Source organism: Oryzias latipes, chromosome 13 (genome assembly GCF_053564925.1).
Source record: "Oryzias latipes strain Hd-rR chromosome 13, Olatipes_Hd-rR_3.1".
Taxonomy (NCBI): Eukaryota; Metazoa; Chordata; class Actinopteri; order Beloniformes; family Adrianichthyidae; genus Oryzias; species Oryzias latipes.
Genome location: NC_136249.1, coordinates 17,480,074 through 17,500,026, shown reverse-complemented (window position 1 = coordinate 17,500,026; position 19,953 = coordinate 17,480,074). Strand labels below are relative to the sequence as shown.

General features: G+C 38.8%; 1 protein-coding gene across 10 annotated transcripts in view; it reads right to left on the bottom strand.

The window, feature by feature from the left end:
- Positions 1-19,953, bottom strand: part of LOC101159603 (chloride channel protein 2) — a 130,237-nt gene that overhangs the window by 88,674 nt on the left and 21,610 nt on the right. For all 10 annotated transcript variants that reach the window (XM_078956544.1, XM_023961222.2, XM_078956542.1 and 7 more), the window contains exon 2: positions 649-796. In XM_078956544.1, coding sequence (XP_078812670.1) covers positions 649-796 — 148 coding nt within the window. The remainder of the gene's footprint in view (positions 1-648; positions 797-19,953) is intronic.

The following is a 19,953-nucleotide window of genomic DNA, read 5'->3' as shown; positions in this document are numbered from 1 at the left end:
GTTTGATTGTACTCTTCTTCTCAGACTTTCACTAATCTAATCAAGAAAACAACCTTTAAAAAAGTCTCAACATTAGTGGAAAACTCTTATATTATTACAACTGCTGTGATACTGGAGCTCTAAGAGCTTCCTGCTTGTTTGAAGACTCTTTCCAGAAGCTGTTTCTAAGGTCTGTCCTTTCAAACTGACTCACATTTTAATTAAGTAGAACATGAAGTTCAATGAATGGCAGCACACTCATCAACATCAACAGACCTCATTATAGAAAACTCACATGTCTAAACCAGGTACATAAAACAAGCAAAAGTGTGAGTAAACTTATAAAAATCGATGCTAGCTTCATTTAAAACTATAGACTGGCAGACATCAACATCAGAGAAGGACTGATGCATATACTGTATAAAATGTTATTTTCAGGAAACCACAGTTCATTTGGTCCCTTTTCTCATTTCAAATGACAGCTTTGATTGTGTCCAATGACGAAAGGAAGATGTTCGTTTGGAACATGTGGACAGGTATTTGAATAACTGACGTCAACTTGATTTGTGTTCTATTTGCTACTTGAAAACAAAATAAACCTCACTAACAATAATCCTGAATTCCACCCAAAGCAAAGGTTTGAAAGCAGCTGTTGGCTTCCACACTTACTCTGACACTTTGCACAGCGTCCCTTGTACTCAAGCAGGTCGAGACTTCTGCTGCGGTCACTGAGGGATCGTCTCTGGCTGCTCTCCCTTAGCCGAGCAGCTTCTTCTTTGGCGTACACCCCGAGGTCCTGGGTGTAACGCCCATACATCTGAAAAAAAAAGAAAAGAAAATATTCCCTCCTTTAGATTTGACATTTGGAGAAATGCGGTAGCTCATAGAGAAGCTCTTGTTCATGGCTTCACCTTTCCATCTTTTCAAAGTGAATATAATCCAGACAGAGAGGGAGGTCAATGAATTTCATTATGCTGAGAAAAACATTTATGTTTCTGATTGTGCTGAGTCCAACTTAATGTCCAACCCTGACCTTTACCTAAATATTTTAAAAATCTAGTCTAAAACCACACAAGGAGACTAGAAAATGCATTCCGCTCAACCTCGACATTTTGAACACCACCAACCAGAAAGTACCAAATATTGCAATTCCTCAAGAGACCACTGGAGGCAGAAAAGAGCATGTTCAGGATCCACTGGGTTCAGAGACAATTGGTCCTCCCAGTATCAACAAGTTCAATAACAGAGCAACTCTTCATATCTACTATGTCGATCCACCTGTGGAGGCTGAACCTTAACAACAACTGTGTTATAAGAACAATAATCACACAGTGCGCCTGCTGAGACACACGGTGTTGTCGGTGCACCGCCGGTCCCCTTCAGGAGGTAAATTAAGCCCTTAGTGTTTTCCAGACCCCTGCTACACCTTCACAGAGCAGTACAAAGTTGACACTCAACAAAGCTACTATCCATTTCTAAAGGAACCCTTTAGATAATGCAGAGTCAGCAGAATGACTGACAGGAAGTTTTGTTGAGCAACCAGCTTTACATCTCAGTATTTTTGGATGATGGAAGGGAAGGAGGCTCTGATAACTTCCTCTTAGCGGGTCATCACAACACGTCAAGCTTTCTAAAACTCTGACACAATTCAACGCGCACGTACACGAAGAGACACCTAATATTGAAATCTATACATTTAAACATCCCAAAAGTAAATGGACATCAAACATTTATGAAATTGTACCAAACACTAAAAGAAAGATGGTAAAAACTACATTCAATCCCAGGTACCATGACAGCGCAACTGACATCTAATCAATCCTTCAAAACAACATTGTTGTTCTCAACCTCCATACATCTTCAGCAAAAAAAAATATTCCACCTTCAAACCCTGTGGAGCTCAACACTGATGGACAAAATTCTCCTTATGTTATATGAGCACATCTGTGGGGGGCTGAGACCTTACCACACAAGCTATGCTGATAATCCTGAACCTGAAGAAAACCTGTGTAACAGCAGCAAGTTTAAGGATTAAACAAACAAAAGCAAATAGCTGTTTATTTGTTGGTCAAAATGAACAGAGATAATCTAACTCATCTTAAAATGAAGATTCATTTTTATTTTAAATTCTGACTTTATTGCATTTCTTTAAAACTTAAATTAATAGTAATTCAACTAATCTCAGTTGAATTACTAGTATCAAAACCAAATTACTACAGTCCACTAAGCCATTTTGTTGCTGAAAACTATTTTCTAGCATCTGAAACTCTTAATAATACATCCATGAACCAAAATAAACAAACATGACCCAAAACAGATCTTATTTTTTATAATTTTATTACATTTAATGTTTCATAATTGAAAAGACAATTTTATTTAATTCGGCAATTAAAAGTGCGACTAACAATTGGTGAAGACACCAATTGACTCACAAGAGATTCCAACTTGTTTGTCACAACCAATGAAAATTTTGATCCTGTCTGTCTCCAGGTGAGACAGAATTTTATTTAAAGCTTTCTGCAGAATAATACACCTTGGTTTCACCACCATTGGGTCACACTTTACCAAGCAGGCAGAGTTTATTATGTTAAAAAATGGTTTTGTTTTTAACATCCTTACATCCGTCTTTGTAATTCAATGGTGGTCAGATTTGCCTAAAAAGCTAAAACTTCTCATCTCCTGAAGAGTTTCATTCTTGCCAGTCTAATACCTGGTGTTTCTTTTCATGTTTTCATTTATCAGACTAAGAGTAGAGCTGCCACATTCAATCGCCAAAATGCCAGATAAACAGGGACATTATAATTATTTAGTCTTCAATTAAGAGTTCTTTCGTTGGGGGAAAGCAACACAAATATAAAGATTCTTTATTAAGAATAACCCTTGAAACAAATAATCTGATAAACTTGAATTTTACACTTTATTGACGAAAGAAATTGTCATTTACTGCAAAAATATTGTCATGTCATGGGGGGGGGGGGTGGGGGGGGGAATAAATAGTCACAATATCTTTCCATAACACAGTAATGACTCACCTAAGTGTTCTGCTTATGGCAGCATAAACCCCTGAAGGCGGGCTTATATTTCCTAGAACACAGCAACTGTTGCAAGCAGGAAAAAAAAGCGTTTGTATAAAACACAAACAGCATTCCTCTCAAAACACGAACATTCGAAACTGTGCTACATAGGAAGCACAGTTTACCATAAACTGAAGGCCTAACTAAATGAATATTTTTTGGTACAAACATAGCAAATATGTATGAACAATAAAAGCCAAACAGTGGACTGAAGTTTTACAGGAATCAATGATTAGAGCAGGTTGCCTTTATTTTAGAGGAGTTAATATTGTGAAACTTTCAGGCCTGACAGAAGGATTAAGGACATTTAAAGAGAATAGAGTCACAGAACAAACCAGTTAAGTCAAGCTGCTTTTATGATTTGAAGAACCATGTTGTGGAAAGGTCAATGTCAGCATCACAACCACATCTTGTGCAATTTCAACCCATATCAGCAATGAATGGAATTCACAAAGACACCAATTGACTCACAAGAGAGTCCAACTTGTTTGGTCACAACCAATGAAAATCTTTGTAAAAGACATTATAGGGGTCTTCAGCTGAAGATAAACAATTAAAAAAATTTAAAAAAATCACCACCTTTGATTCATGTAAAAATTCTAGCCTCAAGCATATGGGGGGATGGAACATTGGTCAAGTGTGCGACAGGTTAATTTTTTCCCCCCATTCACAATTTATTGAATGTATGTATGTTAGTCGCACAGAGTGCAGATTCAAGGTTAAGGCTTTTCTGTTAGCTAATATACTTAGATGATGTCAAATGTAAAAAAAAAAAAGGAGAAGTATCACAGTGCTTTAAGATGACCGAAACCAACAGTAAACCACTAAAATAAAGTTGAATAGATTTTTTTCAACATAATGTTCATAAAAAGCAGCAAATGGTATCAGGCAAAACATGTATAATTTCAAAGGAACACATAAAACGATAATCCCTACAGTAAAATAATTTAAAAGCAAAAGATCTCACATAGTGTCACTACTTTTAGCCAAGGAACAATCGGTAGATTCTGCACAGGTTCATTCATAACCCTGAAACATTTTTACTGGATGGATCTTAAACAATCCAGAGTTTGACACCAACCTCAAACTGCCAAATATTGCAGTCCACAAGAGGCTGGTGACAGAAGCTAATTATTTCCCATTGACTCCAGAAGTAGAAAAAATATATACATTTTTAAAAAATAAAACGTATGCAGATCTTTTCAGGGTGCAACCCCACCTTTCACCACCAGTAGCCGGGACAAGCTCCGGCAACCCCAAAAGGGATACACCCAGTTAAGAAAATGGATGGATAGACAAACGTGCATAGTCTAGTGTGGCGGTCCCCAACCCCCGGGCCACGGACTGCTACCGGTACGTGGGTCATTTGGTACCGGGTCGCACAGAAAGAATGAAAAACTTACATTACTTCCGTTTTACTTATTTCGGAATTTGAAAGATGTTTTATTTCATCTTCAGGCTTTATTTTATTTGTGTAGAATAAAGTGGGTGAAGCATAAGGTAGTGCAGAAGAAGAGCGGCGGTCAACCTGTCACAGACTCAACTCCAGCCTTACCTGGCCGTGTTTCAATGGGTCCTTGATTGGCAGTGGAGCCACAATCAGTGTGTAAATGTGTGTGTGTTCATAAGTGAACAGGACTGTGACTGTGAAGCGATTTGGCCTTCAAGGAAGGTGTATAACTAAGTACATGCCATTTATCTACAGTCTCAGTTCTAATTGTGCATCTAGATGAAGGCAAATAACAAATACAATTCCTTTCAACAGCCACTGATGGTGACTTTAGTACTTACACCTTTTAAGTTTTGATTCACCCATTTTGCAGGGTTTTGCTGAACCTCACCAGTTCATCTCTATACCTAAAGGAGTTCTGATCTACAAAGAGGTGACGGGCAGATACATGTTATTTTGGGGGGAATCAAACTTGCTGCAATCTGACTTACTATTGCAGAGTTTTTTCACCGAGAAATGTGTTTTTGTCTATGTAAACGTCAGGCATGTGTGCAAAAAGGAAATAAATAAAAACAAAAAAAGCAGGAAAACATTTGAGGTTTCTTCCATCAAATAGCAACCACCGATCAGCCCAAAATTACATTCAGCACGGTATTCTGAGCCACATCCACGATCGTCAAGCAAACGTTTTAATTAAATGAGAAGACTTCAAACACAATGGAAAGTTGTAGAGCAGAAATAGGCACTTTTAGATGAACCCCTTTGAAACTTAAATCTGACCATAGGAAGAAAACAAACATCCACAAAAACAAAAGCATTACTGCCAGAAAGCCTATTATTATGTATAACAAAGCATAATCAAAGGGTGCTTGGCTGAGTCTGCCTCGTTAATTGATCCCACATGAACGGGTTATCCTGCACTCACTGCACTGGCCGCTGAAGTGGGGGGGAGAGGTTGCGGGTTGCACAGGTTCCTGTTTCAGAAGGTGAAAGGAAACTGATAGAAAATACTGACAAGACCCCTTACTAGTTATTTTATGTGTCAGCTTTACACACATTAAGGTAAATTACTTAGCAGAGTTCACAAGCGGCTGGATGGCTCAGTTGGTTGCGTGTAGGACTGGAACATGGGAAACCAGAGTTTGTTTCCCAGGGGGTGCAACGAGCTTTAGTCTCTGACTATGAAGCCACAACGGGGCCTATATCTGAGTTTCCCTGTGCCGGTCCCCAGCCCGGATAAAATGCGGGGTTGTGTCAGACTTAAAACTCTGTGCCAAATAATCCGTGCAAATCAGTGAAGGCTCACTCACTGTGGCGACCCCTGAAGGAATACGCTGAAAGGTGAACAACAATTTAGCAGATTTGACGAGTTAAATGCCAATTTATTTGCTGAGTTTTGGTTCAGAGGTAGTCATCTCCCAGCTGAAGGGTTGGTGGTTCAACTTCTGGCTACCTCAGTCACAAATGTATTGAACCAAAAGTCTGTCACCTCTGGTGGGTTAGGTCAAGAAACATCAGGGAATGAGTGGTGAGATGAAAAGCAGTGTGGAGTGCTTTTCATGTCAGTGGGTAGAAAAATCACAATTCAACAACAAACCATTTACTGTTTTCCTTCTTTTATTGCAGGAGTTATGTTCTAAAAATAACATAAAATTAAAAAAATAGACAAAAACACAAATTTGAATTCTAGATGTTTTAAGGCTGTAAAACTCACTACCATTGACTGTAACTGAAAACTGGAGTGAATGTGATGTCACCCATAGAAAATGGGCCATTTTTATATTTTTTCTCTAGTTGAAACTTTCAAGGTTCAAATGTTCATTGAAAAATCTGATCAGCTAGCTGAACATATTCTGTAAAGGAGAAACCAATGGCCTAAAGCCAGTAAGGTTATAAAAAATTAATAAAAATAATAATAATCTGCAAAACCGCAAAAGGTGAACCACGATAAAGTTAGTGGCCACTGTACCATATATTTGTACCGACTTTGCTTTTTAGAGTTTCCCTTCTGGCACAAACCAACTTGTATTGTTTTTATTTGTGTATATTTTGCATTTGATAATATTCTACATCTTAATCTTTTGTTCCAAAAATACTTGCATGTTTTGGGTTGGCCTGCTCAGGCATTGCAGCTGAACTAGCTATGCCTGTCCAGACAAGTGAATTTATTGTTATTTAAAAGGATTTGGAAGACAAATGCTTGTTTAAAAACAATGAATACATTAATAATTTTAAATAAAGCCATGAAAATCTGCATGAAAAGCTTATTGACGATTACATAACAGGTAGAAAAAAACAAATAAGAGAATAACAACCAGACATGGATGTGAACCAGACAAGGAAGCTCAAAGTGTCAACCTTAGGTGAACACTCAAGTCCAGCAGAACTCACTCCAGCTAATATGCATGTTGGCAGTGAGTGGAATGAGGGAAATAAGCTGATAACCAGGTCTTCTCTCTTGATAGTCAACCTTCCCTTTGGAAACCTCTATCCTCAAAACACACTGAGAGCACAGTTCAATGCTGCGGTTTGTTATTTCGACCATTGTCAGTGTGTCAGCTTATTTCAGCTGACAGGAAGGAAGCAGAAGATTTCAAAGTAAGAATGTGCCATTCAAGATAGAGCAAGAAGAGTCCCGATTGTGTACCATTTTCTGTGTACTTTGTTTCTGCAAAAACCTTTCAAAAAGTTGGTCTTCACGTTTGACAAAAGAAGATTTAGATTATAGAAAGTGCGTACCTTCCTTTTACTACTGTCATCACTGCTTTAATAGTTATGTTAATGATATTGCACCTGCTTTGTTAAATTTTGTAACATGCAAAGAACTGGTCAGAAAACCTGTTCTGACCAACACAAGCCCTTTAAACTTGAGGATATTTTAACTTTGAGTTTGATCTGTGGCTGAAAGCAGCAAAGGTTTGTGGTTAGGGGAAGGTAGCGCTAAGGAAAAAGGCAGAGCTAAGGATCTTAAGACTCTTCAGGAGGGACAAGGATGAACCGGATCAGGATTAAGCACATCAAAAGAACGTCTCATGTTAGAGGTTTAAAGCTAAATCCAGACTGATGGTTCGGAGGAGGATAGTGAAAGGGTAAAAGGAGGCCTAGATCCACCACACAGCAAGCCATCAGTGGAGGTCATTAATGCGTTAACTCTGATGTAATGTCCGACTCAATGAGCCATTTATCATCAGTATCAGTACATCTGTACTCGGGATACTTTACAGCTCTCAGATACTTGACTATCATCATCTATCATCATCATCTATATCATCTGCAGATCGGTCCTGTAGATTAAAAAAAAAAAAGAGACAGACAAACCCAGAATTTGAAAAAAAATATTGAAAAGACAAAAAAAACTATACAGTAGATAAACGATTCCCATTTTCTCTGTGGGCCACTGTAGGGGGCACCTAGGGAGTCTTGTGAGCTTTTGCCAAGCTGCCATGCCAACCCTGTGGGCCTCTCACTGACCCAGAGCTCCACAAACCCAAGGAAGAAAGGAAGCAAAGATGGATGGACAGATGAAAAACAGGCAGGAAATCTGCAGGAGGGCAGTGTGGCAGTGATGAACAGACCCCAAGGAAAGGTGAAAAAAACAAAACAAAGTGGGGGTGTTGGGACTGTATCCTGAGTCCATCCTATAGTGTGAGATGAATTTAAATGTGGAAGTATTTTTCAGACAAGACCAACAAAGTGAAAAATGGCGTGGGATGGGAGAGCGCAGCATTTAACGCAGGTATTAGGCCTGCATCATTAATCACTACCAATTCCTTCTGAAGTTGCTGCAATGTTGGAACTCCCGCCCACTTCCACACAAACACAGTCACCCCGGAAAGTTGAATGAAGCAGTTACAGCTTCCAGATTACCAAAAAGATCATTTATGCTGCAGCTGTTCTAGAAATTTCTATTCCAGTTCATCCAATGAACTAAAACAGTAATTGGTTGACAAACTGAAACTGTCTCTTCCATTCCCCTGAGTTGTCGGTTGAAAGGTGAGTGCTTCCACTTCAACACTAAAGTCCATTTAAAGCCCCTCACTTCTGTCCATTGGCACTCCGTTCCTTTGCTGCAGGGATATGTTCAATCAGCCGGCCTGCAGCTGCACATTGACATTACAGCCACGTCTTAACGAAGCAAGACACACACACATTGCAGAGCATCAATATTCACCACTGGACTGTGTGTGTGTGGATGCAAAGACCCAGCAGGTCTGTTGCCTCATTTAAATATCATCTATTTAGGCAGATTCCTCACTGTTGGACAGTCTAGTCTCATGGTCCTTCCAAGAACTGAGCTTTTATAATGTTCATAAGGAGTTATACTACACTAACCTTTGAAAGACAGAAACACTTCTTTTTCATTGTGATTGACATCAACAGTGAAAGGAAATAAGCAGTAAAGGACAAACACTGAGGAACACACAAAAAAAGATAAATTTGAATTTTTTGAATGTTTTACTTTTGTTGCAGTGCACAAAATAAAAGACACAAAAAAAAAACTTTATCAATGTCGCTCTCATAACAGGAGCAGCTTTTCACCTTCTTTCCCCTGTTCAGCTGCAGGTCTGCGATGACATGTCCATTTATGCTGATGACTATAGTTTGATCAGACTTTAAAATTTAGAAGGTGCCACTTTTGAGTAAGATAATGTTATTAGAATTTAAAATCTGTCAGATTGGTTTATACATCCCAGATGATGAACGGTGCAGAACGTCTTGTTCTGTGAACTACAAAGCAACTTGTTGGACTCCAGACCACAAGAGACAGCCTCTTTTTGTTTTTTCTTCCAAGAAATCCTGCCTTTATCCTGCCTGATAACTTGGATCAGGTGTTTTTGCAAATAAGACTCTACAATGGCAGAGAAACCTCTAGGATACCGGCCTTCGCGCCTGAGAGTTTGACACCTTTGACAAAACCCACACATGTATCCGGGAAGAACACGCAAAATTCACGCAGAAAGACAGAAAGAACCATGTCGGCATAAAAACAAGGACCTTTTGGTCTGCTGCTATTTAATTAACATCTCGTTAACATGAAATAAATTTCACCCAGAATGAGCTGATCTGGTTTCACCAGTACAGCTAAAAAACAGAAAGAAAATTCCATCGAGTTTGTGGAATTCAGACGGATTTATGAATTGCAAGTAGTTTTACCTCATTTTCTGACACGTCTTCAACATCATGGACTTTGGGACAAAACTTGGTTCAGAGCAGTCAAAGATGATCTGCATTTTTTCAACAAAGCAGCGTAATAATTAGGAACAGAAAGATATGTTAATAAAATGAATGAAAAGAAGTTATTGAACCATTTTCCCCTTTAACAAAAACACCAGCAGCTATTATGGGAAGTGCAGTCAGGTGAGCTCAGCTTTAATAAGTAAAGTGAAAGAAGAGTTTTTACATTGGATGAGGTGTGGAGATAAATGGAGGCACAGCTTCATGCTGACGGCTGCAGTTTTGACACACACAGACACAAATACACACAAAGATACACACAAAAGTTGTTGTGTTTAAAGCAGCTTTTATCTCATTACAGATTTTGCCACACTGACATAAAACCAGCTTTCAAGAATAGAACAGAACTGTGTTAGTCTCACAAGTAGAAATTCTCTCAGTACTAAAATTGGTTTCAGTACAACCCAAAACAAGATCATTCAGACAAAGTTGCATCTCTGGCAGTGGGGAGGGGGGGGGGGGGGGGGGTTAACGATTAGCAGCAATTCCATTCAAATCATAGTTTGTGGTTGACGATGCGATTTATTGTTGCTGCAACTATTCTCTGAGCTTTCAATGCGTCTTCATTACTCATCTACTCACCTGGTCTGCCCCCCTCCCCTCATTTCTCCCTCTCCCTCTGTGGAGTCTTGTTTGTGTTTTGACTATCATATGTCGCCCTGTACAGCGGCTCATTTTCCCACGATCATCTACCTCTCTGAAGGGCTCCAAGCACTAGCTACACAAAGACTCGTCCCTTATTTTCCTGCTTTGTTATTCTTGTCTTTGGCCTCCTCAAACGCACACATCACCCCTCCGGCGAGCGCAACACCTTCTCTGCGTCTGCAGCGGTCGTGCACGGCGGCCTCGGGACAGTTATTGTCACAGCTGTGTTTGGTCAGACTACAGTGTAGAGTGTGCTGGATAGAACGGCCAGTACAAGGCAGTGCCATGGCAGAGACTTTTCGTGTCCTGACTGAGCACGTGCAAGACACTGAACATGTGTCCCTTCTCCCTCTTTTCACTTCATTATCTACTGATGCTTCATTTCTTCTTCCAACTCAGCAAAGAGCATTAAAATGACTGAAAATTGCTCAAATGTGAGACTCAATAACGTCTACATATTCGGTTATATAGGGGGGAAAAATACAGGAAAAAAAAACTGTGAGCAAATTCTTTAAATTTTAAAGTATATGGAAGGCTAGACTTAAAAGGAAAATATAGGGGATTTGTGAGGAGAAAAATGCAGTAAATGACATTACAAAACAAAAGCTTAAAATGTGGATGTGTGAAACTTGTAGCATAAAGTTTTGTTTTCAATTCATGTAGATTGAGGCAGTGGGATCAGTGGTCTCATCTGGAGCTACTTGATGCTCTTCAGGCAAATCATCTTCTAAAAGACTATAAAACTTTTAATGTTTGTACCTAAAATAAATTTTAAAAATGTGTAAACTTAATCCAAGTTCACTTGTGCAGCATCCAGCTTCCCTGCTGTACTTTTCTCTCCTCTTAAATCTAATTCTCACCTTCCAGAAGTTATTAGAGATTAAACGAGTCCATGTTTGAATCTGTGAGATCACCACTGTACAATGAAGGTGTAACCACAATGTCCAGCTGTGATGACATCATCAGCTGCTGTTTCTGAAAACTGCTCAACTTAAAAGGTAAAGTTAACAAATTAAAGGTCAGGGCTGCTTATTTTCTTAAGTGGGTGTCCTTGGAAAAAGCACACACAGATGCACAAAAATCACTTTCCTTTCCCCCACACAGATCAGCATATAAAGAAGTGATTACAGGCTGTACAAGCATCACCATACATGGTAAGATGCTTACAGTGGGGCAAATAAGTATTTAGTCAGCGACCAGTTCTTTCACTTCAAAAGATGAGGAGCATAGTGCGTTACCAATGGTAGCCTTTGTTATTTTGGTCCCAGCTCTCTGCAGGTTATTCACTAGGTCCCCCCTTGTGGTTCTGGGATTTTAGCTCACCGTTCTTGTGATCATCCTGACCCCATGGGGTGAGATCTTGCAGGAAGCCCCAGATGGAGGGAGATTATCAGTGGTCTTCCATGTCTTCCATTTCCACAGTAGATTTCTTCAAACCAAGCTGCTTACCTATTGCAGATTCAGTCTTCCCAGCCTGGTGCAGATCAATAATTTGGTTTCTGGTGTCCTTAGACAGCTCTTTGGTCTTGACCATGGTGGAGCTTGAGTGTGACTGTTTGAGGTTGTGGACAGGTGTCTTATGTAAGTATTGAATTCAAACAGGTGCCATTAATACAGGTAACGAGTGGAGGAAATCTTGCTTGTTTGTAGGTAACCAAATTCTTATTTTCCGCCATAATTTACAAATCAATTCTTTAAAAATCAGACTATGTGATTTTCTGAATTATTTCCAAGGCCAGCAGACTAAAACAATTAAGGTACTTCTGGGTAATTTCAAAGATTCAAACCATTCCATCATCAGAGGGCGTTTGATTGCATCGTTTACATCCAACTCATTACAGATGTGTAAATATAACCCGACCTTTTCCAGACCTGATTGCTTCATCATCACCAAGCTTAAAGCTTTCCAAAAATGTTCAAGCGAGACAAATAAGGAGATGTGGGAATGGGTGTAAAGATTATCATTATATTATATTACACTATGCAAGTATTATTATTATGACAGATCTTCTGTCATTCTTTTAATGTTTTGGTTTTAACTACTTGTTCTTGCCTTGAGCAACTTGATCGCAGGAGGACAACCTAGATCCTGAAAAATAGCTTTTTTTTAATTCAAACTTGTCATTCAAGCATCCTAGATGAATTTAGTATTGGCCAAAGGACTAGCGGAGAACATTATTTAACGTTATATAAATCTGTAAATCTGTCCACACAAACTACATATTGTCTAGTTTCCCATTATAACAGGCTGGAGCAGATACTTATGTGAACAACATGACCATAGAAATAAAATGTGCCTGAACATTTTCCCTCTGCAGGATCACCTAGCGATCTATGATCCTAAAACTTTGTGTAGTTAATGCAGGTTTGCCCATTTTTCACCCACAGACAGCCGTATCCAACCGCAAGGGCAGTTGGGACTTGTACTGTACATAGGTAAAATTCACAGAGAAACCTTTACCTGAAAAAGTCTTAAATTTTCCAGTCAAAAAAGGCTTGCAGTGCAGGATAAGAAGACGTTTGACAAGTTGCAGCACATTTTTTAAACAGCAGTTTTGTTTATGAAGTGAAATTTTCAATTCAACACTTCCTGCACTGAAAGTAGAAGAACAATTCCAACTATGACAACAGAACATTATCGTTTCCTGTGAAGGTTAAACATGAAAGAGAAGACGTCTTTGACATTGGTTTCACAGCAGGATAACAATCATGTCATAAACTCCTTTCTCCTTATTGCACAATTCTACACACTCAGGCCTCCTCATTCCAGATACACGATCAGCTGTTGCGACAGAACAAGTTGATCTAGATTCTCAGCATGTTACTCCACTTTAACCTCCCTCTGTCCTAACCTGCTGTCCTGTTATTGCAGTCTGTGTTCTCACATTTAGCAGTGTCATTCTCGACTTTTTGTTTCCATCCTCTGTTTGAAGAAAGCCAGAGTCAAAGTGGTGAGATATTAACACAGGTTAACCTCTATCAGACAATGAACCATTACAAGCTGAGATCCAGTGACCAATGTCCACATTCATATCTGCGTTCAGGCAGACAAGGAAGTCTTGCATCCTCAACAAGAAGCTCATGCTTCTTTGTTCCAGTTTGTCCTGTTTCATGCTTTACATTATGGGATGGCCTCGTTTTTCTTGCAGAGCAGCAAACCAATAGTTTGCACGTGTGTGTCCCACCCTACTACAGGTCTGTCGCACCTCTCACATGTTTGACCTCCTTACGCTATACCACAGCTTTACCCTGCAACATTTTAAAGGAGCTAAACGCCTCAACAGGTTCCCCCTCCCTCTACAGGGGGGTGCAGAGCAGCAGAAACCTGGGCCAACTTGTTAGAGGCATGAATGCAACTGTTGTGGACACAGAATTCATTACAGCAAGCTCCAGTTGACATTTAACAACAAACATGTCCTACAAATAAACAAACTAAACTTTCTACAGAGCTATGTTCATCTGGACTGGCTCACTTACAGTTTTTAGACACATTTTAGATTTAAAGTCCCACAATGATCAATATTTTTTTCTATTTTCAAAGTGTTCCCAGTCTTCTTTTGTTTAGACCAAAATGTAAAGTCCTGTGTGGTTTTTTAGGACATAGTTTCTGCAGAACGACGGTAGTTTATTAGTAATAAGGCTGGGTATCACCAATAATTTCCAGAATCGATCAATTCGATTCACCAGAGCCTGAATCGATAAAATTATTTCAATTCACTCGATTTGATTCAATTTGGAATCTACACAGGTTTACAAATTTAGACATATTTTTATAGAAAAATGATAATCTATACGTGTTTTGAATATATTCATATTAATTTGATGCAGTTCACAGATTGAAAAATGTATTAGTGAAGTAATAAACCAATGAAATTGTTAACACCGTACATTGTTACATGTTTTCTCAAAGGGAAAAGCTCCAACAAAAATGTGCAGATCATTAACATTGTAAAGGCTCTAAACTACCGGTAACTCATATTACAAAAATTAATGTTCTGCCTTTCCTAGAGGGCATTTCACTTTGGCCACTAGGTAGAGCTCACGCAGTAGTATTACACTTTATTCCAGAAGAGTTGAGCAAAAAACTGTGCTTTTTTTTTAAACCACAAATGGTTACTTTTAAAAACACGTTTTCTTAACAGAGTTTGGAAAATTCATGCCTGTTAGTATATAAAGCTGTTCATTTAATCAACAATGTAGGTTTTGTGCTTTAGGAAATTCCATTATACGTTAACATCAAACTAGTGGACTTTGGCGTAATTGTTGTTATGCATCAGGTCACTGGAAAAGGAAAGGCATGAAAGATCGATCTCTACTTTTATGGATCGTTTATTGATTTATTAAGCTTGGCTCGATTCAGCCAATTTTTTTAACTCAGCTCTAATTAGAAATTCTCTCTGAGTTGTGGGCGGGACCGTTGGCATAGAGCAAGCCCATCCTCACTTCCCATCATCACTCTCCCACTATCTTACAGCCCTTCATAACCCCAAGCTGAAATGACCGCTGCAATAAAAATGGCAAGCTATCCAGTCATACCGTTTTGAGCCAGACGCCAGCTCAAAACCGAAGAAGATGTTCATGGATCTAGTCGTCTACAAATGGATGAATAGTAATGTGGCGGAGAAGGGAGTTTGTCGTTCGCCAACTTTAGCACCCAAGTCACTGCTACAAGCTTTTTCCAACGACATTTCTTTGTCCGCTCCTGATTCACGATTTGAATAAAGAAATACTCAAATGTAATTTTAAACGTAATTTTCTTTTAACGTTGTCCATCCTCAGAAAAATGCCACAAGAACATGTTAAACACCAAAGCTGCTGTTGTTCTGTTGTGGTGCGTAAAATTTTAAGAAAATTCAAAAACTTAAGGAATCTCGAGGCGTTCCCCAGTCAACCTCATCCTACCTACAGCATGTCTGAAACAGTCTCTCAGACCAGATCGCCTAGTATGTTTGGATGAAGGGAAGCCCTGCAGGAGCAGTCAGGCCACTCTTTGTAAGCAGTTTCACCAGGTCGCCCTGGGGTGGCATCAGGTGGCACTGCTGCGCTCGTAGTACAATGCTCCTCATTCTAATCGTATGCTTCTGTCCCGCTTGAAAGCAAGAAATCAGTGAATTACATCAAAGTGGTTAAAGGTCCCTGTGTGTCGTTTCAACACCATTGAGGGCTTACATAACCCCAGCATATCAGTATGACAAAAAATATTTTCCTAAATGACAAGAAGATGATTGATTTTGGTTTGGACAATCACAAAAAAAAATTCCAAGAGAAATGATGGAACCCTAAGCTTTAATTGTACAAACGTTTAAAGCATCAGTACAACCAATGTCTTCAGGTTCACCTGGTAAAAGATACTAGGTCATCTTTCTGTTGGTGAACTGCTTCAACTGTCTCAGGTTTAACAATTTACTACCATCAATTGTTGCATATTGATGCAAAGCTGCTTTTCTCAGTCTCATAATGCTTGTTAGCAGTATGTTATTTAAAGACCTGTGTGGTTTTCTCGGACAGTATTTAAATTTCCTTGGGGTGCTGATATGCAACTCATTGCATACAAGAACTCTGCTTTTCTTCGTGCCAGAATCAGACAATTCCCGCTGATCGAAAAAGTTGGAGGATTACAGTATGTCAAAGAATGTGTGTTACTTAGGTGTCGCTGGCAACAGCTCCAGTGTCAAAGGGCGTCTTCCCCAGGCAGCCTTTTTTAGCTCCTTTCACAGATCTTCAACAGGGTTTAAGATCATGGCTCAAACAGGGCCACTGCAGAATGTCCCAACACTTTCCTCTCAGCCATAGTTCAGTGTTTTTCTCTTTATGTGTTTCTATGATCAAGCTTTAACTAGAGAAATGTGCCAAAACTCAACGAGCAGATAAATATTTGAACATCACAAGTAAATTTATTTCTCAAAGACTTTTTAGTTAACGAAAAACATTGAACAGAAACTTTCACATCCAGCATTGTTCTTGCTGCTTTTCTTAAAACAAAATCCTATCACCTAAGAAACGGTGGGAAAAAGACACTTTTGTGTCTCTTATCTAGATTACCACACACAGATCAGAACGGACTTTGAGTTCGGTTTGAAATTCTAGGAACGTTTTCAAAGTTTTTCCAAGGACGTCTATATTTCTTAAGCATTTAAATAACACCATCTCAGCTGAGTTTGATGTGAGATAAAAAGGTCAGTTCATGAATGCTGGAGTTGGACAGAAGCTGCCATGTCCTTGGACAACAAACATACAAGATATTTTATATAGTTAGGTAAATATTTAAACATTAGAGAAATCATCCTCTAGAACTGTATTTAGCCATTGACAGACTTAAAACAACATTCAGACGTCTTTGTGTTGTCAGGTCACAGATGTTACGTGGTCAAACCGATGGAACATCAACAACCAGGAGGCTTGCTCGGTTACAAGTTAGAAGAGATTTACCCATAGTTGCAATTAAATAATAATCTTTAGACAAGTGATGCGCAAGACAAATATGTGTTGGAGAAAAATCAATGTTTAAAATGGTTTGTCCAATTGAAGTCTTCCTTCAAAGACATACAGCCCTAGCATATTCTGACTGTGCAATGACCATAAAAACATTTATTACTGTGATAGCTTATCTGATAATTCCTGCATCAAAATCAACCCAACATAAATCACAGAGACAGGAAAAGTCTTTGTTCAGCAAAGGACCTGGAGAACAGACCAAGATATTTGTTTGAGGAAAATTTCACTCAATCATTAAAAAGTTTGAAACATTTCAAACCCCACACAAGGTTAGGTTTTTTTTGTCTACCTAATAGAGCCTAAGAACTGACTTAAAAACTTGCATAGCGACGCGAGAACGCCAGAGTTCTGATCACGGAAGCATGAAACGGGGGTTTACATGCATTTACTTAAATATTTCATTGAAAGTGGAATTAAAAGCAAATTGCCGTGGCCAATGTGAACGTAGCTTAAGGTGTAAATGCAGAGAACACATTTCAAAACACCCAGGTGTGAAACAACTGCCGGTAATTTAAAGAATAGTACATTAAAAAACTACATTTTGAGAAACTGATTTACCAAGAACCCCAATAGAACACACCAAATTGCATGAATATGCTAATGGATGGCACACAATGTTTAAAGGGGATAGGAAGATAATTGAATAAAAATTGTTAGACTGGACACCAAGAGCTTATAAATCAGTTTTTGAGTGCATTATACTTGCTGGTCAGCCTTTATCTGAGCCAATGATGTTCTCAATGCTGGCTGGCCAAAAGAGCAGCAGTCTGGGACTGGATTTCCTGTTTAGGCTCTAATTAAAACGCAGCAGTGGAAGTCTGTTGCAGAGGTTTTTTTTTGTTTTTTTAAACACACACAGAGGCAAACCTTTTGGAAATCAAAGCCTTTTGTACTGGTTTAAAGTAAAAGGAGGACGTTCTTGTGCTTTCAGTCCAAAAACAAAGACAATGCAATCACAACAAATACAAAAAAAAAAAAAATCAAATGTGACAAATTTGTAAAAAGATACAAATACTCTGCTGTAATGTGATGCTAAATTTAAAGTGACCTTTCCAGTACATAGGTTTCCATTAAAGTACTGTACAAAAATAAATGCAATAACGAGATGCTTGAAATCAAAGTCAGAGATGCAGGATGTTGGGATTACTAGAAACAGAGGCACATTTGCTTCGTGTTCACACCAAACCCAAAGACACTGAATGAAACCAAGGAAACTAAAGACCCTGCAAACACATGGCTACACAGATGCACATCTCTCCTCATTAATACAACATCAACACACAAACACATTCTGAAACAACTAAATGGGCCTAAATGAGAAAATAGCAGATAATTAATGAAAGTGCTGCCAGACAGAAAAGTAGCAAATGTCTGGCTTGAATGAGAGAAGAAATTAAACTTCACCTTTTAATGGGTCAATTATGTCTTTACGTTATTGCATATTGCAGCTATCCAAAAGCAATCCCTTTGATTGACCATTCCCTTAAGTGCAAAGTAATCTGCACTAGCTTAACCATTTGTTTTAGAAAAATCCAATGAGAAAAAGTTAAATGTAAGATTTAGAAAGAGACCAAGATCTAGATCAGATAGATCTGCACACATGCATGAGCTTTTGTAATAGAAGGTCAATTTAACACAAGGGCAAAATGACCTAGTAGTAAGTAGACTGGAAAAAAACAAATAAATAATGTGGCTATTGTGATTTAAACACAATTATATAAAAACATAATGGATAGTAATGATATAGAACATTTAGATCCACACAGTGTTTGTGCTTGATATTGTTTTGTGTTGAACATGGAAAATGGACTGAGAACAAACCATCAAATGGATAAGAAGTCTCTTATACATCCTAACATCAATATGAATGTGAGTGGGCTGTCATTTACGCAATGATGAGTGGTTTGCTGCTGTTGAATTGAAAGAAACCATATTTTGTTCTATTATGAACAGAACCACCAGCATGTGTTAAGATGAAACATGAGGATATGGGAACTCAGCAAAACTCTCATTATTAGCAATAATGCTGTAAATAACCCTGACGTCATTCACCAGCTGAACAACACGAGCGCTTTACCTAATCTAATCCTCGTGGGTATTTGACACAAACATCAGAGAAAGGAACTGCAGCTCTTCGCAACTAAAGTGGCCGTTGTGGCCAGTAACTAAAAATGCAAATGCATTAACCATGCTTGGTCTATCAGGTGTCCTATCCATAGGCAGATTGAATGTAGAGTGAAGTTTTCGGTTTTGCTAGTACACATGTAAAAGACTAAATGTACTGGTGTCAAAAAGCAGCTGTGTTCTGCAGAGACCCCTGGATCTTGAAGAGACTGGGAGTGATGACTTGGCTGTCACTTCTGATAGAGAACACATCCCCCCTCAGCACTGCAGGAGTACTGGGCAAGTGCTTCAGGGACTGTGATTCTTCTCTGTGTATTAAGGGTTGATGCATCAGGTCCTTCCCTGCTGACTGCTGTAAGGATATTAAATCAAACTTTCTCCTCACAGAAAACTCATCAACATCTATTCATGTGCACCATTCCTTTAGTACTTTGACAGAGGCTGTCAATGTATCTGGTTTGTGTTGTAATTGATCGTATGTTACTTTGCTCATTTACATTAACAATATTTTCAGATTATTCAAAAGAAAAGTTCATGATATGCAATTTAAAACATTTTTCATCCTAGCATTGTGCTGTTTTTTGTAGAACGGACTAAAGTATGTTTAACCTTAAACTTGATGACCTTGGCTTAAAATGGACTTGATCTACAGAAACCTTAAATTTGGCAAAAGTCTAATTTTAATAGATTACGGGTATTGCAGCTTTAATCAACAAGTAACATAAAGCAAAGACCAAATGTCTGGTTCCAAATGTAAAACAAATTAAAACTACTAAATGATGCAGTTTTTCAAATGACCACAGCAGGCTGGCTTCAGAATGGCGGCTGGGTAGCTCGGTTGGTAAGGTGGGAAGCTACCATGAAGGAAACCAGGGTTCGATTCCCAGAGAGGAGTGAGCAATAGTACTGGGGGCAACCACCATATCAATGGCCGAGCAATTAACATCACCC